This window comes from Triticum dicoccoides, chromosome 3B (assembly GCF_002162155.2).
Source record: "Triticum dicoccoides isolate Atlit2015 ecotype Zavitan chromosome 3B, WEW_v2.0, whole genome shotgun sequence".
Taxonomy (NCBI): domain Eukaryota; kingdom Viridiplantae; phylum Streptophyta; class Magnoliopsida; order Poales; family Poaceae; genus Triticum; species Triticum dicoccoides.
Genome location: NC_041385.1, coordinates 569,830,635 through 569,854,144, shown reverse-complemented (window position 1 = coordinate 569,854,144; position 23,510 = coordinate 569,830,635). Strand labels below are relative to the sequence as shown.

The 23,510-nt window shown below is 47.8% G+C and overlaps 1 protein-coding gene across 1 annotated transcript; it reads right to left on the bottom strand.

The window, feature by feature from the left end:
- Positions 1 to 1,761: 1,761 nt before the first annotated feature.
- On the bottom strand, positions 1,762 to 4,351 carry LOC119277146. The gene is made up of 3 exons (XM_037558380.1): positions 3,919 to 4,351; positions 2,637 to 2,714; positions 1,762 to 2,485 (listed from the first exon to the last, which is right to left on the bottom strand). Exons 1-3 carry the CDS (start codon positions 4,140 to 4,142, stop codon positions 2,482 to 2,484), a joined length of 306 nt encoding a protein of 101 aa, XP_037414277.1. The 5' UTR covers positions 4,143 to 4,351; the 3' UTR covers positions 1,762 to 2,481.
- Positions 4,352 to 23,510: the final 19,159 nt, after the last annotated feature.

Here is a 23,510-nt window from a genome sequence, read left to right as displayed (position 1 = left end):
TCGAAGACTAGCATCTTCTGGAAACCACCATCTTGCAGCAAACAGGAGGGAGTAGAGTAGCATAAAGTAAAGTAGTAGTAGTATTATCAACCTCGGCCAGAGATCCTTTCTCGACTCCCTGCAAGAAAGCAATCCCAGAGCCATACTATCCATTTCTCATATCCATGTCTCATCTCAAGTATCCAGTTCTAGTTGTATCGATCGGGATACAACTCCAAGTTTTCGTTACCGTAGGACAGTCTATCGATAGATGTTTTCTTCCCTGTAGGGGTGCACCAACTTACCCACCACACTCGATTAACTCCGGCCGGACACACTTTCCTGGGTCATGCCCGGCCTCGGCCAAACAATACGCCGCAACCCGACCTAGGCTTAATAGAGAGGTCAACATGCCGGACTAAACCTATGCCCCCAGGGGTCATGGGCCATTGCCCCGGGAACTCCTGCACGTTGCATACGCAGCTGGTGAGCAGACCTAGCTACCTCCTTGAAAAAGGCAGGTGCTTACACAGTCCAACCCGGCGCGCGCCGCTCAGTCGCTGACGTCTATTAAGCTTCGGCTGATGCATACGACGCAGAACGCCCATACTATGCCCACGTGATGGTTAGTGCTATCAGGCCAGAGGCCCCTCGGATCAAATATACAAATCGTAGTGGATTAGGAACGCACGGTAACAAGCAGAGATTCACGAAAGATGTGACCCTGTTGCCCCGTCTCGAGGACTTGCGGCAAGGGCTAGGAATGTCCGACCACGCCTCGTAATTATCTCGCGGGCACCCTCCAGGTCAACCCGTCTCCACATCACTCGCGGGTACCCCTCAGGGTCGACTTGCCTTTCCAAGTAGCGGTGGTAAAGTCCAAGTATCCGTGTGTCCAAAGATCAAGGGGAAAACCCAAGGAATCACCCCCGGTGAATTCCACTCGATATAATCATCAAGGTGAACGTAAGAGGAATCACCCCCGAGGTTCACACTTGAGGGGTTGCACGACAAAGTCGTATCGGAAGTGGTTAAGGCGGAATCACCCTCGATGACCACGACCGAATAGCTACACTACAGGGTCAACATCGGAAGTGTTGTAGATATCTAACCCTCGGTACTCGATAGTAACCCAGTAGTGTCGAGCAACTAAGGGGAAAGTGATGTGCGGTGCCGGGGCCTGGTCTTCGATCTTGTTGATCAGGTCTTCGATGATGAAGCAGGGGCAACAAGGACAAGGTGAGGGTCACTGATGGATCACTAACCAACCTATACTAAGCAGTTTAGGATAATCAGGTAGGTAAGAATAAGCAGGTTACAAAAGCAGCCTATGCATCATAATAGGAGCAAACAATAACAGTAGCAAAATCTAATGCAAGCATGAGAAAATGGAATGGGCAATATCGGGATGATCAAAGGGGGGCTTGCCTGGAAGCTCTGCTGAAAAAGAAGAAGTGTCATCGTCGACGTAGTCGATCATAGGGCAGCATCGTTCTCGGGGTCTACCGGAGGGAAGAGGGGGAAGAAACAGTAAATATAAAGCAAACATAAAGCATGACATGACGAAAGCATCGCTAGAGGTGTTCTAATGCAGTGTTACTTGATACCGGCGAAGGGGGATAACATCCGGGATAGTTTTCCTGAAGTCCGACATTTTCGGTCACACGAAACAAAGGGAAAAGGTTGCATGTTTGCTATGCTAGGGACGTGTGGCGGACGAACGGACCGCGTATTCGGATTCGTCTCGTCATTCTCAGCAATTTCATGTATAAAACTTCTTAATCCGAGTTACGATTTATTTTCTATTAATTTTCAAACTTTATACAATTTTCTGAAATTTCAGCATTTATTTAAACCGAATTGACCAAGTCAACTTGACTGGTGAAAAGGGCAGGGCGTGGCCCACATGTCACAGGAAGCAACTAAACTATTCTAGTTAAATAGATTAAGTAGCCTGATGGTCCACTTGTCATTGACTTAGACATTTTTAGGTTTGTTTTATTTTCTTAATCTAACAATGGATCCTGCATGTCATTGGCATATATTAGACTAATTAAGGGCGCTTATAGGCGCCGGCGCACCGGCCGAACCGTTTCAGCCGGTCGAGCCCCAACCCTTCGATGCAAGCATGTGTTGCCGTCAGATTGGGCTCTCATGCAGTTCCTTTCTTAAAAAAAATGAATCTCGCGAGCACAGCGGAAAAAAGGAGCCGGTCGCCGCCCCGCCGATGGTCACCGCCGGTCGCCACCGGTCGCGGCCCCCCGCCGATGGTCACCGCCGGTCGCCGCCCCTCGCCGTTGATCGTCACCGTCGTCGATGATCGCCGTCGCCGTCGCCGCCGGTGGCCAGCTCCACGCATGTAACATCGGCACCCGTGGTTGTAGCTCCGGTGGCGACGATTGCAATTTCGATGGCGAGGGCCATAGCTCGCCATCGTGCTCGTCGCCGCTCACGCCTGATGCCGCAGCTCGTCGGTCAAATCTCACCGTCGTAACATCTCGATCACCTGTTTCAGCAAAAAACGAGCGCCGTTCCAGCAAAATCGAGCGAGGGTTGTAGCAAAAAATCAATACGCTGGCTTGTGCAATGTAGCAAAAATGCAAATACATCGGTTGTAGCAAATTTTGACACCGGTTGTAGCAAAAACCGATGATTACCGTGGTGGCCGGCGAGCCCTGGATGCAGCACCGCAGGACGTTGTCTCCATCGCCGGCAGTGCTGGATGTAGCTTTTTGCTGCCCCGGTTCCAGCAAAAAAAAGCTTCAATGGTTGTAGCAAAAATATACTAGCTTCCAACAAAAATATGCGCCGGTTCCAGCAAAAGCAAATTTAGCAAGGAAAAGCTCCAGAGTCGATTGTAGCAAAAAATCAAGCTGCTTCCAGCAAAAATAACATGCCGGTTCCAGCAAAAACACAAAGCCGGTGCCGGTTCCAGCTCCTTGCCATGCCGGTTCCCAGCATGCGGCCGTGGTGACCGCGGTCACAAGATCCACGTCGTCCTGTTCCAGCTCGTGCTGAACACGGTTGCAGCACACCAGTTGGCGTGGTGACGCCATGGAAGCACGGCACCTTGTCGGTTGTAGCACGGTGGCTTCATCGGTTCCGGCATGCCGCAGGACGTTGACGTTCGCGTTGCCAAAGGCCTCCAGGCTGCAGCAGCGGCGCTACGCCCCTGATTGGAAGCAGGGATGGTGCTGTGGGGGAGGGGATGGGGGTCGCTCTTGAGAGGCGATGGAAAAGGTGGAGCTCATCCATGGCTATTGAGCGCAGGAGGTAGGTGGGGATGGAGCAGAGGAGAAAAAGAGCTAAGCGGATGGAGTAGAAGATGCCTGAAAGGATAAGATGAGAAGGGGATCGGGAGAAAAAGAGGCTGGGCGGTGGGGATGGGCCCAGTCACGCATGTGATTGACGCTGTGCAAGCAAGTGACCGGCGCAATGGTTCGGCCGGCGTGCCGTTTCTAAACGTTTCCCTTAACCTAACCACTAATTGCTACTTGTTCCTAGTTAACCAAGGCTGCTCTTCTCACGTACACACACATCACGCACACACTCAACACACACAGGCGCTCAGCCATGGCCGGCTGTAGTAGCGACGGCAACAGAAGCACGGGCAGTGGCAGGCGCTAAGCAGCAGCAGCAAGCAACACAGCAGCGGCGGCATAGCAGCGGCAAGGCAGCAGAACAGCAACGTGGCAAGAGCAGCCGTGAGGAGTAGCAGCAATAGCAAGCAGCGGTAGCAAGCAGCATAAGGCAACAGCGGCCGAGCAGGGCGCGGCCCAGGCGGGCGCGGGGGCGCGCAGCCTGGAGTGGTCAGGGCACGAGGCAGGGGAGCCCGGGGCGCGGGTTCGCTGCGGTGAGCACGAGCTCGGGCGGAGGCGGCGCACAACGTCTACGGCGATGGAATCAAAGGGAAACAGAGAGAATCGATGTGGTGCTCACCGGGGAGCACAAGGGTGGCTCGGCGATGGCTTAGGAGCAGCGAAGGCGGCGGATCGACGGCGGAGGCGGTGGTGCCCGAGGAATAAGAAGGCGTCGATCCCGTCGATGCAGGGGCTCCCGGTTCCAATTGGTGCATGTAGTCGAAGGAGTGGACGTCGACGAAGCTCGCGGACGAGGTGGTTGGGCGCGGGGAGCTCGGTAGGCACGTGGACGTCGGAGACCATGCGCCGCGGGCTCGAGCGTCTGCGAGGGTAAGAGCTACGGCGCGAGGGGGAGGGAGGAGAGGTTAGGGTTCGACCAAGGGGGGGGGGGGTACTTGTAGGTCGCCGGGGAGGTGGTGGATGGCTGCCACCATGGCCATGGCGCCGAGGATGGCCGCCACGCCCTGCCTCCTGTACTCTAGCGAGAGGAAGGGGGTAAGTGGGAGTGTGGGCTGGGCCAAAAGTACTGTGGTCATCCATTTTCTATTTCCCCCCCTTTTTTAATTCACTTAGCCACTGTTTGTCTTCCTCAAAAAAAAAACTTAGCCACTGTTTGTATTTATTTGAGTGATAAAAATGAATTTAGTCAACTTGAAATTTGGCACACAATTTTAGAACAACATTGTGGTGTCGCATAAAAAGTTTATAGGCAATGGAATTGTTCAAGCATTTTTGGAAATAGAATAAGACAATTAATATGTCGTTGGGCCACTTTATATTTTCCTAGGGATTAAAGGGAGAGCCAAATGATGTTGGTTGCCACATGATAATTAGCTAGTGAATATTTGCAACAAAACGAACATTTTTATTTTGACATTCGAAAACTTTATTTGATCGATTTAATTTTTTAATTTTGAATTTGAACCGGTTTCGAACCAATGCGAGTTTAACGATAGTAATCGTGGTGATGTGGCATCATGAGCAGAGGATTATTGTAGCTTGATTATTCGGGCGTCACATCATGTAAGGTTGGTCCGGACTGCTTCATCCAACAATACCGCTGAATCAAAATAAGACATTGGTGGTAAGCAGTATGACGATCACCACCCACAACTCTTTGTGTTCTACTCGTGCATATCATCTACGCATAGACCTGGCTCGTGATGCCACTGTTGGGTAACGTAGCATGCAATTTCAAAAAAATTCCTACGCTCACGCAAGATCTATCTAGGAGATGTATAGCAACGAGGGGGAGAGTGTGTCTACGTACCCTCGTAGACTGTAAGCGGAAGCATTTCACAACGCGGTTGATGTACTCGAACTTTCTTCGCGATCCACCGATCTAGTACCGAACATACAACACCTCCGAGTTCTGCACACGTTGAGCTCGGTGACGTCTCTCGCCTTCTTGATCCAGCAAGATGTCTAGGTATTAGATGAGTTCCGTCAGCATGACTGCATGGTGATGGTGACGGTGAAGTGACTCTGTAGGGCTTCACGAAAGCACTGCAAAATTATGATCGGAGGCGTAAACTATGGAGGGGGGGCGCCGCACACGGCTAAGATAATGTCTAGTGTGTGCTAAGCGCCCCCTCCTCATATATATATAGGTGGGAGGGAGAGGGGAGAGGCCAAGGGGCGCCCAAGCAGGTCCGAATCCTAATTGGCTCCTGCCCTTGGTCGCGCCCTCCTGCCATGTTTATCGGAGGGGGAAGGAAAGAGGAGGAGGGGAAGGAAGGGGGAATCATATTCCCTTTCTTTCCTTTCCTTCTTCCCCTTTCCTTGTCCACCTTGGCCGGCCCATATGGGGGCGCACCAGCCCCTTGTGGCTGGTGTGTTTACCCTCTTAACCCATAAGGCCCATATCTTTTGCCGGGGGTGCCCGGAACCCCTTCCAGTGATCCGATATGTACCCGGTACCCTCCGGAACACTTCTGGTGTCCGAATACCATCATCGTATATATAAATCTTTACCTCTCGACCATTTTGAGACTGCTCGTCATGTTCGTTATCTCATCCGGGACTCCGAACAACATTCGGTCACCAAATCACATAACTCATATAATATTATATCGTCACTCGAACGTTAAGCGTGCGGACCCTACATGTTCGAGAACTATGTAGACATGACCGAGACACCTCTCCGGTCAATAACCAATAGCATAACCTGGATGCCCATATTGTCTCCTACATATTCTACGAAGATCTTTATCGGTCGAACTGTTATGACAACATACGTAATTCCCTTTATCCATCGATATGTTACTTGCCCGAGATTCGATCGTCGGTATCTTCATACCTAGTTCAATCTCGTTACCGGCAAGTCTTTACTCGGTCCATAATACATCACCTCGTGACTAACTCCTTAGTCGTTTGCTTGCAAGCTTGTGATGTGTATTATCGAGAGGGCCCAGAGATACCTCTCTGATACTCAGAGTGACAAATCCTAATCTCGATCTATGCCAACTCAACAAACACCTTCGGATATACCTGTAGAGCATCTTTATAATCACCAGTTACATTGTGATGTTTGATAGCACACAAGGTATTCCTCCGGTATTAGTTGCATAATCTCATAGTCGAAGGGATATGTATTTGACATCAAGAAAGCGGTAGCAATAAACTGAACAATCAATATGCTAGGCTAACGGATGGGTCTTGTCCATCACATCATTCTCCTAATGATGTGATCCCGTTCATCAAAAGACAACACAGGTCTATGGTTAGGAAACTTAACCATCTTTGATTAACGAGCTAGTCTAGTAGAGGCTTACTAGGGACACGTTGTTTTGTCTTGTATCCACACATGTATCAAGTTTCCGGTTAATACAATTCTAGCATGAATAATAAACATTTATCATAAAATAAGGAAATATAAAATAACAGCTTTATTATGGCCTCTAGGGCATATTTCCTTCAATTACATCGAATAGATCTCCAAGAACACCAAGGAAAAATTGTATTGAAGATCAAAGAGAGAGAAGAAGTCATCTAGATCCTAGATATGGACCCTAGGTCTGTGGTAAACTACTCACACATCATCGGAAGGGCAGAAAGGCTGATGTAGAGCCCCTCCGTGATTGATTCCCCCTCCGGTAGAGTACCAGAGAAGGTCTCCAGATGGGATCTCACGAGAACAGAAACTTGCGGCAGTGAAAAAGTATTTTGGGTGGATCTATGATGTTAGGGGAATATTTGAGTATTTATAGAGGCGGAATTATGTAAAGAGGTGCCACGTGGGGCCCGTAAGTCGGGGGGCGCCCCCCCTCGGGTGCGCCTCCCGAGCTTGTCGCTCCCTCGTGACTCTTCAGGTCTTCTCCCGAACCTTCTAGGTTATCTTCTGGTCCAGAAAAATTAATCCAAAGTTTTTTATCCGTTTGGACTCTGTTTGATATTGATTTCCTGAAAAGCCAATGTCACATCCCTAGCTTTACCCTGGCCTTGGACTAGCTTGGTTGCTGCATCATGTTTAAATTCAAATGAAATTTGAATTGAGGAATTTTCAAAGCCTCAGAATCCTTTAAAAAAATGATCAAGATAAAAATTGCTTCAAATAAGTCCAAGAAAATGTTCTTGTTATCCTCTGGAAATATTGGCAAGAGGTAAAATCCAAACCAATATTTTCGGTATCTCAGAAACATTTATTTTGGGTATTTGAATTAAATCAATAGCTATTTGAATTGGACTTATATCTACTGTTAAATAAATATAGGTCCAATAATTCTGAAATATTTTTGTGGAGCATTGTTTTAATTCTTTTAGCTCCTAAAAATATTGTCAGAAGTAAAATAAATTGAATTGGTTTCAAAACCAAATTCAAAACAAACCTGCAAAATAGAAAACAGAATTAAAACAAAAGAGAGAGAGAGAGAGAAGGAAGTTACCTGGCCTTACCGTGCAGCCCACCAGAGCCTGGCCCAGCTCCATCTGGCCGGCCCAGCCGGCCCAGCCCACCTCCTCCCCCTTGTCCTCTTCCTCCTCTGCCAGGAGGACGAACAGAGGCGAGGCGTGGCGTGCGCCCGAGAGGCCTCGGCCACCTCCTGCTTCCCCCCTGGCCACCTCCTGCCTGGTTGCCTCCCTCCTCGACGCCCGGAGACGCCACGCACTCCCCCTCGCCCCCTGCACCTCTCCTCTCTCCCCCTGGACCCCATTCCCTCCTCTGCTTCCCTCTCGCGCACACCACCGAGCGGAGCTCGCCGTCATCGTCGCCGTACCCATGGCCACCACCACCCCCTCTCCTCCCCGACGTGCTCCTAAGCTCCGCCGGTCCTCCCTCTACCTCCTCAACGAGCCACGAGGCCCCGGACGTGCCACAACACCGCCCTCGATGCCTTCTTCAACCTCGGGACCGCCGGCCATCTTCGTCAAATTCGCCGGCTCCGGACCGTCCCCGACCTCGCCGAGCGTCCCCTCGTCATCGCCGTGAGTCACTGACCCTCTCCCCTAACTCAGCATGCTCCCCTCCGTGCCGTAGCGCCGTTCCCCACGAGCACCGAAGCCATCGTCCGCCATTGCTGCTGCACGCATAGCCCCCGTGCTCCCCTGGCCTCACTGAGCTGCTCTTAGTGCTCCCCATGTCTAGCAGGTGCTGCCCAGCCTCTCCATTTGCTCACTGATGCACCGTAGCGACGCGCCCGAGCACCACCGAACACCATCGCCGCCAAAGCTCGTCGCCGGCATGAGTTCCGGCGACCCCACGACCTCCCACTTGGTCCTCTGGATGCGCGAGAGCAAGGGCCATCCCCTGGTGCCCTCAGCGCGCCAAACTGACGCCTCTAGCGCAAGTCCGGCGTGCCCCCGCCGTGTTCTGTGGTCGCCGTCGGCTGGTCTCCGGCGTGCTGACGTGGCGTCGTCGTTAAGGGCTAATGACCCTGCTAATTAACCCTGTGACACTGACAGCAGGGCCCCACCTGCTAATTAATCCTAGATTAGTTTCTGCTTAGTTTATAACTAATCCTAGTGGCCCCACGCGTCAGTTTTGACTAAGCTGACGTGGCTGTTGACTGGGCCCACATGTCAGCGACACTAAGCAGCCCCAGTCACTGACCAGTGGACCCCACTAGTCAGGTTTGACCTGAACCTGCCCTGTTGACCGGATGGCGTCAAGGTGATGTCATGCTGACGCATTAAATGATTTTCTGGATTTAAAATAAATCAGAAAATTCCAGAAAATGCCTAAAACTTCTAAAAATCATAGAAATTCAACCGTAACTCCAAATTAAATAAATTATATATGAAAAATTATCAGAAAAATTCAAGGAATCCATCTGTACCATTTTCATGCATGTTAGAACAACTTATAGCTGCTGTTTAGCACAAATCAATTAAAGGGCATTTAAATAATCACATATGGAGTTTGAATTTGAATCTTGTATTCAAACCAACTTCATTTAATCTGTTGCTAGTTGCATTAGCTCAAAACACATTCATATTGCCATGTCATGAGCATGCATCATATTGTGCATTGCATTGATTGTGTTCCTTTCTGTGTTGCCGGTATTTGTCCCCTCTCGATAGACGCGATACCGATGATGTGATCGTTGACACTGATGAAGACTCAATGTTATCTTCAGAAGTGCCAGGCAAGCAAAACCCCCTTGTTCATTCCGATACAATCCCACTCTCTCGCTCCTGCTCTCTTTTACTGCATTAGGACAACACCGATTCAACTGTTACATGCTGCGGTAGTTGAACCCCTTTATCCTCTGCATGACCTGTCATTGCCACAGTAAATAGATGAAACCCACTAGCATGAGTAGGAGTTGTTTGAGCCCTGTTGTGCCTACTCATTCATGTTTGTTTGTCATGCCTGCTACTGCTTAGAGTTGAGTCAGGTCTGATTCATCGGGGATGAATTAGAGGTGTGTGAACATGTCCTACTGTGTGTGAGCTAAGTGTGTGAACACGATTTGGTAAAGGTAGCGGTGAGAAGCCATGTAGGAGTACATGGTGGGTTGTCTCATTGAAGCCATCCTCAGGAACTGAGTTCTGTGTTTGTGATCCATGATTCAGCTACTACCATACATTGGGCCCTGAAATATGACCCCGCTCGACTTCTTATTCACCCTTGTCCTCTGTCCAGGAGTTGCAAGTAGTTTCTGGTGCTTGTAGTATGCTGGAGGCCGTGGACAGCGCTGACCGTAGGGGTGGGCTGTGATGCGGTAGGCACGTGGCCGGGTAAACCGGGCACCCGTTTGGTATCAGAGCTTGACTGCCTGTAGGATTACCAAGCCAAACTGGTCGAAGTTGAGTCTAGAAATTCTTTAGTTATATAAGGGAATTGATTGTGGGATGGAACGTAAGGCTCTTTTTACTCCTTATACCTCATGGCCTTCTGATCTGAGACATCATCTTCTCTTCTACGGGGATTAAGAACTAGGCTATCTCTTCTTCCTATCAGGATCACGTGTACTAATCCGTAGACTTATAGATTGTTGGATTTAAGCTTGAGTTCAGTTTCTTCTACTTCCGTACGTTAACTGTTGATCTCGAAACCTTGATATTGTGTTTCTGAGTGGTTATGCCACCATTTTTGTGAATGTCTCAAATCTTTTCTGAGCATTTACAGCCGTTATGCTGTCCGAGTCATCCCAGGTTTCTAAATAGTCGGATGCATTTGCAAATCCTTTTCTTCCCGTTTCAATGTTCCCATGGGCCAGATTAACCACACTAATCAGTGAGTTGAGGTACTCCGTTACCTTGACATATATGTTGGAGATATTATTATGACCCTAGGTGTCTTAGGGGATCATCTAGTAATTTAGCCATGATTTGTGTTCCCAGTGTGATGATTCTGGCCATCATTCTCGAAAGCATCCCGTGATGTTATTAGTTAGTAGGCATTCTATTTCTGGGTTTTGAACCCGAGATTCACTCTACTTACTTCATGTTGATAGTGTTTGCTAGTTCCTTCAGGATATTAGAAACTTTGCGATAGTCCTCGAGGTCCGTGGTATTTCCTTCTTTCAAATACTATGAACCGCTTATGGCAGATGTTTATTGGATCAAAAGATCACAATTGGAGTACTCTTGAGGAGATCTCCATTCATAAATCGTGACTCTGCCAGTCCTACCTCTCTGCATGGGTTATCTGGAAGAAATGTTGATCTCGCTCGACATACTAATCTATGCATCCACAACTCAGAAAATTATATGTTCCTTTGAGTTGTCCCTCTTTAGTTGTCTACTGACCTTCGTCTATCAATTGATATCAAGGGTATGCATGCATTCGTTTATCGATGCCTATTACCCTTGTGGTCCGTCAAGCCATTCTGTCCTGAATGACTTGGAGAAACAAACTCCAGTACCTCGTCCATATCTAGGATTGGGTCAAAGTAGTTGTATTCCGCAGATCAAATGCCAATCCAGCTTTTGGTTCTGTTCTACCTTGGAGTATTACCTTATTCTATATCGAGATTGTTATAGGAATTGCACACCATCCTATGAACTCTTGGTACAGTGATACTTCTCACCATCATTAGTCATTCCTCGGCCCTCGTGTTGATGCAACCGGAATACCGACAAATGAATTGTGATGTGTGAAATCAATACTCCCAGCAACCTCGTTGCTTGGTAGTTAAAGGATAATAATTTCATTCTTAGCATGTTGGTTTTTGAATCATCCTTCTAAGACTTATCGTGCTACCTAGTTCTTATTTCGGTGCACCCTTCGATTGATGAGTTAGGATCTTGTCAAGTCCTCACTCATTTGATTATATCGTCTTGCCCTCAAAAGCGAGATTGTTCTCGAGCTTAGTAACATACCGGTGGTTCGTGATTTTCTGAATGTCTTCTCGGAAGTATCACCAGGTCGTCACCTGACCGTTATGTTGAGCCCGTGATCAAGTTGGTTTCTTAAGAACCACCTTCTTTCCAAGAATCGGTGTTAGATATCCCTGAGCTAGTTGGTTAAGCTGGACAACAACTTGGAGAGTTGGAAGATAAAAGCTTGTCTGACTTAGTTCGTTCCAAAGGGATATTCTTGTGTAGTGTGTGTTGAAGAAAGATGATATCTTCATCGATTGGTCCTTGTGATCAGTTGCTGGACCTATTGTCTTATCAATCCTTTGATTTGAGTGTGGGCTATCGTCAAATCAAATCAGTACCAATGATGCTCGTAATGTTGTCTTATTCGTGGTTGATCCCTCGAGCATACACCATTACATCTTTGGTCTGACCAATGCTATCACCGTGTTCACTTAACTATGGAATTCCTTTTAAAAGGAAACCTAGATGAATTGTTGTTGAGCCCATTGACAACATCCTTATCTCCTCCATGGTCTTGTTGGACAATAAGTTAGTGTTGGAAACTTTTGAAAGCATTATCTTCATGCTAGCTCATGAAGTATTTGTTTGATGAAAGGAGTGACTTCCTCTTATACACGTGCATTTGGTGAAAGTTGCCGCCGTGAATTTGAGAAAGTTAGTTTTGCTTCCTCTGGAATCATCCCAAGTCAGTCATGCATATGTGCGAAGTATTCTATGGTTTGGAGACTTGCAACCTTCATTCCATATGTGTTCCGAGCACAGCAAGCCACTGATTGATTTGTTCAAGGAGAAGAAGTTTCTTCTTAAGAGCATGCCTTATGCAAGGACTTCAATATCCTCGATTATGGTTCCCCACCTGAACTCGGTAGTGTTTTGTTGTAAGACTACCATGTGATAATGTTTTGTCTAGGACAACGTGTTCACGTGTTTGTAGCAGAACCAACTCATGTTTTGGAGCTTGCTATCGTAGTTCATCTCCCGAGAATCCTGCAACGTCATCTCGTCGATTTGTGTTGCAAACTTTCATTTTTCTTCCTAGACTCGATGAGTCTGGAATATCCTGACACCAACCAGATCTGAATCTCAGGCAGATATGATGGTTGGAACATTTCCCAAGAACTATAATATTGGTCCCTCGATAACCGGTAAGGTGGATGTCGTGGCCAACACACCCAGCCGAAAGACCTATTATTGTAGTATCTTGATTGAAGAAGTTGGCCACCTTCCCATAAGGATTTCGTAGGATTTACCTCCGTAACTGTTCCTTATGGATTCTATTGCTCCCAAAGTCCGACCTTTTACTTGATGTTCTAGTTATCAAACCATATCTATGAATGGGTTACGCTAGCACATCAAGGAGAACATTAGAAGCGGAGTGCTAAATGTCTCTCGGTCGATCATCCAGATTCTATTCCCTTGGCCTCGCTAAGATGAAATCTGAGAAGTGTTATCTTCCTTTGCATCTGCATCATCCATCATCATTCATCATGGTAGCAAGTTGTGTTGCCAGGATCCTTGACACGGATGTTGGTAAAACCTTGATGAATATGGAAATGCTCAAGTTCTTGAGAGCACGCACAAGCGCTACGTGTTATCATCGGCACTAACTGGGATGCTCTCAGTTCCCTCGGCAATGCTATGACCTTCTCAAACAGTGAATTCACTCTCTATTGTTGGGTTCTTCCCCAGTTACCAGAATCATTCCCAGCATTTGCATTTTGTTCCCAGCTTGCACCACCAATGTGCCATTCTACCATGGGTCTCTTCCATTTCCGGTGATAAGCAAATTCATCCATTACGTTGTCTTCAACAAGGTAATCCACATCATCCAAGTCCGGGTATGCCATTCTACCGACCCCCTACAAACGATCGCTCGAGAATTGCCTTAGGCTGGCCTAAAGAGTTTCATTGATCTTTGAATCAAAGGTAATTCTTTTTGCCACTTAAGGAGATATTTCTACGAGTCACCTTCCCTAAGGTGCATCGTTATGGTATCATGGCAACTCAACTCCTCGCTACGTTGGCAATCGTTTACCACCTTCTTAAGTGTGGAATTATTGTCTACCTAGTGAACCTTCGTCATCTGCTTCACTCCATTCCCATGGATGTATGTTTAGTGTCTCAGCTCGAGAGAGGTTGCTATGTCTCATTCCGTGAGTTAATCCTGAGTTGTTCGATCTTCGAGAAGATCGACCCTTCTAGAGTCTCCTTCTTCTCTCCATGTCATGTTGGCAGGATTTCTCAGAGCAAGACTTCGAGACAATGATGGTGATCGAATCAACGTTCATTCGAAGCGCAACCTGGATTGTGAAGATTATACTAGTTTGCGTTTCCCCTTCATCCTACCCTACGCTTGAATCTCGAGACGAGATTCTTGTTTAGTGGGGGTGAGTTGTCACATCCCTAGCTTTACCCTGGCCTTGGACTAGCTTGGTTGCTGCATCATGTTTAAATTCAAATGAAATTTGAATTGAGGAATTTTCAAAGCCTCAGAATCCTTTAAAAAAATGATCAAGATAAAAATTGCTTCAAATAAGTCCAAGAAAATGTTCTTGTTATCCTCTGGAAATATTGGCAAGAGGTAAAATCCAAACCAATATTTTCGGTATCTCAGAAACATTTATTTTGGGTATTTGAATTAAATCAATAGCTATTTGAATTGGACTTATATCTACTGTTAAATAAATATAGGTCCAATAATTCTGAAATATTTTTGTGGAGCATTGTTTTAATTCTTTTAGCTCCTAAAAATATTGTCAGAAGTAAAATAAATTGAATTGGTTTCAAAACCAAATTCAAAACAAACCTGCAAAATAGAAAACAGAATTAAAACAAAAGAGAGAGAGAGAGAGAAGGAAGTTACCTGGCCTTACCGTGCAGCCCACCAGAGCCTGGCCCAGCTCCATCTGGCCGGCCCAGCCGGCCCAGCCCACCTCCTCCCCCTTGTCCTCTTCCTCCTCTGCCAGGAGGACGAACAGAGGCGAGGCGTGGCGCGCGCCCGAGAGGCCTCGGCCACCTCCTGCTTCCCCCCTGGCCACCTCCTGCCTGGTTGCCTCCCTCCTCGACGCCCGGAGACGCCACGCACTCCCCCTTGCCCCCTGCACCTCTCTCTCTCCCCCTGGACCCCATTCCCTCCTCTGCTTCCCTCTCGCGCACACCACCGAGCGGAGCTCGCCGTCATCGTCGCCGTACCCATGGCCACCACCACCCCCTCTCCTCCCCGACGTGCTCCTGAGCTCCGCAGTGCCTCCCTCGACCTCCCCGTCGGCTCACGCGACCGGAGAAGCCCCGAAGCGCCGTCCCGACGCTTTTCCCCTCCTCGGCCATCGAGGACCGCCGCTGTCGATTCGCCGCCTCCGACGCCTCCCCGAGCTCCCCGAGACCACCGACGAACTCCCCGTGAGCTCCTCTTCTCTTCCCCACACTCCCCGCACCTGATTTCGTTCCCTAGCTCCTTCTTCCACCACGGCCGAAGCTCGCCGCCGCCGTGCCTCGTCGCCGTCGTGGCCAGAGCCACTGGAGCTCCCACCTGAGTGCACCATCGTGCTCAGAACGTCTCCACAAGCCCGTAGCACGCCCCAGCTCGCCTTCCTGTGCCCCTAGCTCTCGCTCGCGTCTCGCCCGAACTCCGGCCGCCGCCGCAAGCTCGCTTCCGACGAGCTCGGTCCACCCCAGCTGCTCCCGCTTGCCCCGTTAGATGCGCCACTCCTCCAGCTCCCCGTAGAGCCAAACCCCGTCGCAAACCACCGTCTGTAGCACCGTCCCGAGCAACTCCGGCGAGGTCCCGCCGTCGCCGTGGTCGCCGGCGTCACTTGGTGACGTGGCACGTCATTAGCCACTAATGACCCAGCCAAAGCAACCCCAGTGCCACTGCCATGTGGGCCCCGAGCCTAATTAGGTTAGTTTAATTTTTCTGTTTAGATTAGTGCTAATCTATGGACCCCATGTGTCAGATTTTGACTTAGTCAAGTCAACGTTGACCGGACCCACCTGTCAAACACCCAAACCAGCCCTGTGTCACTGACGTGTGGCCCCCACACGTCAGGTTTGACTCCGGGCGACCCAGTTGACCTGCTGACGTCATGATGATGTCAGGCTGACGCAATAAGTATTTTCTGGATTTAAAAATAATCAGGAAATTCCAGAAAATTGTATAAACTTCTAAAATTCATAGAAAATCAACCGTAACTCCAAATTAAATAAATTATATATGAAAAATTATCAAAAAAATTCAAGGAATCCATCTGTACCATTTTCATGCATGTTAGAACAACTTATAGGTGCTGTTTAGCACAAATCAATTAAATGGCATTTGAATAATCACATATGGAGTTTGAATTTGAATCTTGTATTCAAACCAACTTCATTTAATGTGTTGCTAGTTGCATTAGCCCAAAACACATTCATTTTGCCATGTCATGATCATGCATCATATTGTGCATTGCATTGATTGTGTTCCCTTCTGTGTTGCCGGTATTTGTCCCCTCTCGATAGACGTGATACCGATGATGCGATCGTTGACACTGATGAAGACTCAATGCTATCTTCAGAAGTGCCAGGCAAGCAAAACCCCCTTGTTCATTCCGATACAATCCTACTCTCTCGCTCCTGCTCTCTTTTACTGCATTAGGACAACATCGATTCATCTGTTACCTGCTGCGGTAGCTGAACCCCTTTATCCTTTGCATGACCTGTCATTGCCACAGTAAATAGATGAAACCCACTAGCATGAGTAGGAGTTGTTTGAGCCCTGTTGTGCCTACTCATTCATGCTTGTTTGTCATGCCTGCTACTGCTTAGAGTCGAGTCAGGTCTGATTCATCCGGGATGAATCAGAGGTGTGTGAACATGTCCTACGGTGTGTGAGCTAAGCGTGTGAACATGATTTGGTAAAGGTAGCGGTGAGAGGCCATGTAGGAGTACATGGTGGGTTGTCTCATTGCAGCCGTCCTCAGGAACTGAGTTCTGTGTTTGTGATCCATGATTCAGCTACTACCACGCATTGGGCCCGAAACCAATGGACCCTCTCGGCTTCTTGATCACCCTTGTCCTCTGTCCAGGAGTTGCAAGTAGTTTCTGGTGTTTGTAGTATGCTGGAGGCTGTGCGCAGCGCTGACCGTAGGGGTGGGCTGTGATGCGGTAGGCACGTGGCACGGTGTACCGGGCGCCCGTTTGGTGTCTCGGGAACCCTGTTCACATCGTTTGGGGCTGTGAGCGAAACTCCGGCCGGATCTCCTCATGGATGGAACCCGAATAGGCGATAAACCTGGACTAGAGACTTGAGTGTTTAGGCAGGCCGTGGCCGACACCCACGTTGGGCTTCCGCTTGAAGGTTGCCGAGTACATGTCGTGTAAACGGCGGTAAGTGGTGAGAGCGTGTGTGAAGAAGTACACCCCTGCAGGGTTAACATCATCTATTCGAATAGCCGTGTCCACGGTAAAGGACTTCTGGGTTGCTTATATCAGTTCATAGACAAGTGAAAGTGGATACTCTAAAATACGCAAGATAAGCGTGAGTGCTATGGATGGCGTTCTCGTAGGGAGACGGGAGCGGATCCATAGTGGTGTATTGATATGGTGAATATGTGGACTCGTGTGCGCCACCTCAAAAGAGTTACTCGCAGTCGTAGTTCAGGATAGCCACCGAGTCAAAGCTGGCTTGCTGCAGTTAAACCCCACCATCCCCTTTGTTGTTAATGATGCATATGTAGATAGTTCTGATGTAAGTCTTGCTGGGTACATTTGTACTCACGTTTGCCTATTTTATGTTTTTGCAGAGAGACTTCGGTCTCGCTAGTAGTTCCACGTGGACTTCGACGTTTAGCTTGATACCTCAGCTACGATCTTGTGCCCTCGGCAGGATCTGGTAGATAGTCAGGCTTCTCAGCCTTTTTCATTTATAGATGTCTGTACTCAGACATGATAGCTTCCGCTTGTGCTTTGATTTGTATGCTCTGATTGTTGGGTCATGAGACCCATGTTTGTAATATATCGCTCCTCGGAGCCTATTGAATAAATACTTGAGTCGTAGAGTCATGTTGTGATGCCATGTTGTATTGCACATATCGAGCATATTGTGTGTATGTTATTGAAATGCTTGATATGTGTGGGATCTGACTATCTAGTTGTTTATCTTTAGTAGCCTCTCTTACCGGGAAATGTCTCCTAGTGTTTCCACCGAGCCATGGTAGCTTGCTACTGCTCCGGAACACTTAGGCTGGCCGGCATGTGTCCTTCTTCGTTCCTGTGTCTGTCCCTTCGGGGAAATGTCACGCGATGAATACCGGAGTCCTGTTAGCCCGCTACAGCCCGGTTCACCGGAGTCCTGCTAGCCCAGTGCTACAGCCTGGATTCACTCGCTGATGACCGACACGTTCGATGCTGGGTCATGAATGCCTGTCCCTGTAAGTCTGTGCCACTTTGGGTTTACGACTAGCCATGTCAGCCCGGGCTCCTTATCATATGGATGCTAGCGACACCGTCATATACGTGTGCCAAAAGGCGCAAACGGTCCCGGGCCAAGGTAAGGCGACACCCGTGGGAATACCGTGCGTGAGGCCGCAAAGTGATATGAGGTGTTACATGCTAGATCGATGTGGCATTGAGTCGGGGTCCTGACAGCCAAAAACAAGCAAAAAACAACAACTGTCACTGGGCACTAATTTAATAGGCTAGTCCCAAAAATGATATATAATAGCATAAAGTTGCATATAAAACATCCAAGATTGATACTATAATAGCATGGAACAATAAAAAATTATAGATATGTTGGAGACATATCACTTGGCCGTGTGCATATTAGTTATGTAGAATCCAAGTGTGTTCATTATGTTTGTATGCCCTTGATGCTTCATTATGTATCAATAAGAAACACCCTTTATCAAAAACTAATGGTGTTATGGCCCACGGGTGCCTCACCTCTCTGGTTACTGGCCCAAGTGGGCTGGCCCAAGGCCCCCTAGGTTGATTTTTGCCATGGGCCATCAAGTCGGCCCATGGGTCTTGCATAAGGAAGATTCGAGAAGCCTTTCCATTCAAGACGAGGAGGTCAGATTCATGGAGGAATACCCTCCACTGACACAGCCGACTAGGACTCTTGTAACCCTAGGGGCCTTGATATTTTAAATAAGTCGGGGCCAAGCAAGTCGATAGAACACATTAGAATCTCTAGGTATACCTGTTTCGTAAGGAGAGTCTGCACCTGGTTAAATCCGTCTCCAGTTTCCCCGCTGACCTAAACGCTACGCCAGGATACCCTGCCAAGGGATCGGTTGGAATAAGCACTGACTATAAACAAATAAATGCTTACCAAATAAAGGTTTCTCAAGTAAAATCCTATCCTTGTACATAATCGCACTAATATGGGCAAGTAAATCATGAATAACCTAAAATATATTTATCTCCCGGTTGCAATGCACAATAATTATCAATGTTTTTGATAAATATCATATATTAAGAGCATTTCCAACTGTACTAGGATGACCCCCTAAATGTCCATGGATAATACCCGATAGTGGCCGATGGTGGTGGCGCTATGGGTTGGGGACGATGGCGGAGCTAGGAAAGGGATGATGCAGACAAGGAAAGAAGTGCCATGGGCATGTTGCGAGGCTTGGGGACGATGTGAAGGGATTTGGAGTGGGTCCGGGTTGTCGAATCCGACGTGGCAAACGTGTCCCGGCTACCCAAATCCACACCACATACAGGCTGGGTCTGAGGGATGTTGCACAACCTGGTCGTTTGAGATGGTTTTGGGACTTTAGGGGGACCGGTTGGGTGGTTGTCTTTGATCCGGGCGGAGGAGTGGGGATCCGATTGGATATGCTCTAAGGGCAACTCCAATAGCTCCCACATCCCAAAAAACTACCCTTTACGGGAAGTTGGGGTAAAAAAGGCCTCCAATAGCTCTCGTAAACTCAATCTTTTTATGGTATCCCGTATATTCACCTTCATCGTCCCTTATGTTTATGGGAAGATGACCTTCCCATATAACTTTGACGGGCGAATAACCGCCTGAAACTTCAAGAGAAGCGAACCTTGCACCACGTCAGGCCGCCGCCGTTGCGCAACCCCATCTCCTCCCCTGCCCCGTGCCATTACAAGGTCGCACCATCGTCGTCGACACTCCGTCTTCTCCCCTGTCCTGCAAGGACGTGCTACCGTGAGGCTACCGCCAAGTTACGCCACCGCACGGGCTCCCACCGCCAGGTTGCGCCATTGGCGCAGCTCCGCCGTGCAGCCCTGCCTCCTCTCCCCTGTCCTACAAGGCCGCGCTTCTGGAAGGAAGACTGCCAGGTTCCGCCACCGCTCCGCCTCCTCTCCCCTGCCCCACGAGGTCGCACAGCCACAAGGACGGCCGATAGGTCACACCGCCTCATTGTTGCAGCCATCATTGCCATGCCATGTCACTGACTTGCGGTCCAAGCATCGTGTCACTGACTTGCGGGCCCTAACATTGTTTAATGGGAAATAGAAAAAAATGATTTAAGGGGAAGGAGTATTACGGGAACTGAGAAAAATAAGTGTTGGAAAACTTTCCCAAAATTATACAGCCATCTCGTAAAATGACTTCTACCGGATGATTTTTTACAAGAGCTATTGGAGTTGCTCTAGATGTGTTTGGTTTGAGGACCAAAATGCATGGAATGTCATGGATTCATTCCTGGGGTATTGGTTGGTTCCTTTCTTGTGTTTGTTTCGAGATAAAAAATGGCATGGGTTTATTCCGCGCATAAGTTTGGTTGAAAAGGTGGAATGAGAAGAATCTGAGTCCACTCATCTTTTCATGTGACAACAAGAGTTTTTTAAGCAACAAAGAGAGGAATAACCGAGATGATTAACCATAATGTGGACGTCAACAGAACACGAATAAGTCCCAGCGGAATACGGCCTAGCCAGCCGCCGCCTCCCCAAACAGCTAGGGTTCCTCTGCCTCCCACCGGTGTCGTTGTCGGTCCATCCTGTCTTCGTTGGCCTTAGGGCCATGGGGGCAACGTGGATGATACCTCTCCAATGTATCTATAATTTATGAAGTATTCATGCCATGTTTACAATAATTTTATATGGGTTTGGTATGATTTGCATGGAACTAACCCGGACTGACGTTGTTTTCAGCAGAACTACCATGGTGTTGTTTCTTGTACAGAAATGAAAGTTCTCCAAACACTGCGAAACTTTTTGTGGATTTTTTATGGACCAGGAGACTACCAATGGGCCAGAGCAGCACCTGGGGGGTGCCCTGAGGGGGGCACAACCCACCAGGGCATGCCTGGGCCCCCAGGAGGGCCCTGAGGGGGGCACAACCCACCAGGGCATGCCTGGGCCCCCAGGCGCGCCTCGGTGGGTTGTGTCCACCTCGGTGGCCTCCCGCACCCCCTGTTCGCCCTATAAATTCTCAAATATTCCTAAAACCCTCGGGGAGAACCTAGACCAAAAGTTCCGCCGCTGTAGGCCTCTATAGCCACGAAAAACCAATCTAGACCCCGTTTCGGCACCCTACCGGAGGGGGAAATCATAACCGGTGGCCATCTTCATCGTCCCGGCGGCCACCATGATGAGGAGGGAGTAGTCCACCCTCGAGGTTGAGGGTTTGTACCAGTAGCTATGTGTTTAATCTCTCTCTCTCTTTCGTGTTCTTGAGATGCCACGATCTTGATGTATCACGGGCTTTATTAATATAGTCGGATCATATGGTGTTTTCCCCTCTCTATCTTGTTGTGAATTGAGTTTTTCCTTTGAGATTTCGTTTTATCGGATTGAATACTTTTATGGATTTGAGAACACTTGATATATGTCTTGCATATGAATACTCGTGGTGACAATGGGGTATCATATTGATTCACTTGATATATGTTTTGGCACTCAACTCGCGGATTCTCGAGGTGACATTGGGGTAATCTATGCATAGGGGTTAATGTACGTTCTTGTCTTTGTTTCTCCGGTAGAAATCTTGGGGCACTCTTTGAAGTTCTTTATGTTGGATTGAATATTATGAATCTGAATTTGCTTTGGTGTTATTTTAGTACGAACTCTTGGATAAATCAAACAGAAATAATAGCTTTGTGTTATTTTAGTATGAACTCTTGGATAAATCAAACAGAAATAATAGCTTTGTGTTATTTTAGTACGAACTCTTGAATAGATCGAATGGAAAGAATAGCTACAAACGATTTCTTCTTATGTTATCCGCTAGATAGGAACTTTGGAGTGATTCTTCATCGCACGTTGAGGGATGGTTATGTGATCCAATTATATTAGCATTGTTGAGAGATTGCACTAGCGAAAATACGGACCCTAGGCCTCATTTTCCATCATTTCAATACTGTTTGTGCTCCGTCTTACTATTTACTACCTTGTTGTTTTTTATTGCTCGCACTACAAACACTCATATCTACTACTCGTACTACACTTTTATCACCATCTCTATGCCGAACTAGTGCATCTATACAATTTGCCATTGTATTGGGTGTGTTGGGGACACAAGAGGCTTTTTGTTATTTGGTTGCAGGATTGTTTGAGGGAGACCATCTTCATCCTACGCCTCCCACGGAATGATAAACCTTAGGTCATCCACTTGAGGGAAAATTGCTACTGTCCTGCAGAACTCTGCGCTTGGAGGCCCAACACGAGTCTACAAGAATAAAGTTGTGTAGTAGACATCAAGCTCTTTTCTGGTGTCGTTGCCGAGGAGGTTAGGTAAGCGGCACTCACATCCCGTCAACGAAGCTCTTTTCTAGCGTCGTTGCCGAGGAGGTGAGTGCATGAAGGTATATCTTTAGATCTTGCAATCGAATCTTTTAGTTTCTTGTTTATCACTAGCTTGGTTCATAAAAGGAAACTACAAAAAAATGGAGTTGAGGTTGCATCATATTGTTCGTCTTTATAATGTCTTTTGTGAAAATGATGGAAATGAAAATTGTGCTCAATTAATAGAAGAAGAATTCAATAGAATGTTTGGCATAAACGATGAGCATGAGTGCAATGTTGTTAGTATGAATTCTTTGAATACCCATGATGCTAGTGATATGCAAAGCCATAAGCTTGGGGATGCTATGTTTGATGAAGATGATATTTTTAGTCCCCCAAGATTTGATGTGCAATTTTTTTATAATGATTGCATGCCTCCTATTTATGATGATTACAATGATGAAAGTGGATTTGGAGAGGTCATGACTTTATTTAGAGATGAAGCCACCATTTTGGATGAGGTTTCAATTGACTATGATAACAAAGTTCCTATCTATGATGATTATGGTGATGACATGTATGCTATAAAGAATAATGATAACCATGAAACTTGTCATCTATTGGGGAACGTAGTAATAATCCAAAAATTTCCTATGTGTCACCAACATAAATCTAGGAGATGCTAGCAACGAGAGATAGGGAGTGCATCTTCATACCCTTGAAGATCGCTAAGCGGAAGCGTTACACGAACGCTATTGATGGAGTTGTACTCGCGGCGATTCAAATCGCGGAAGATCTGATCCAAGTGCCGAACGGACGGCGCCTCCGCGTTCAACACACGTACAGCCCAGGGACGTATCCTCCTTCTTAATCCAGCAAGGGGAGAGGAGAAGTTGAGGGAGAACTCTGGCAGCACGACGACGTGGTGGTGGAGCTCGTGGTTCTCCGGTAGAGCTTTGCTACGCTCAACGGAGGAGGAGGAGGAGTTGGAGGGGGAGGGCTGCGCCAGGGGCAAGGGTGTAGCTCCCATGTGCCTCCCCACTATATATAGGGGTGGAGGGGGCTGGTTTTCTTGCCCTCCAAGTCCATTGGGGCGTTGGCAAAGGTGGGAGGAAAGAAATCCCATCCTTTCCCTTCCCCACCGATGGTTATCCCCCCTTTTTAGGGATCTCGATCTTATCCCTTCGGGATATGATCTTAGTGCCTTGACCAGGGGTG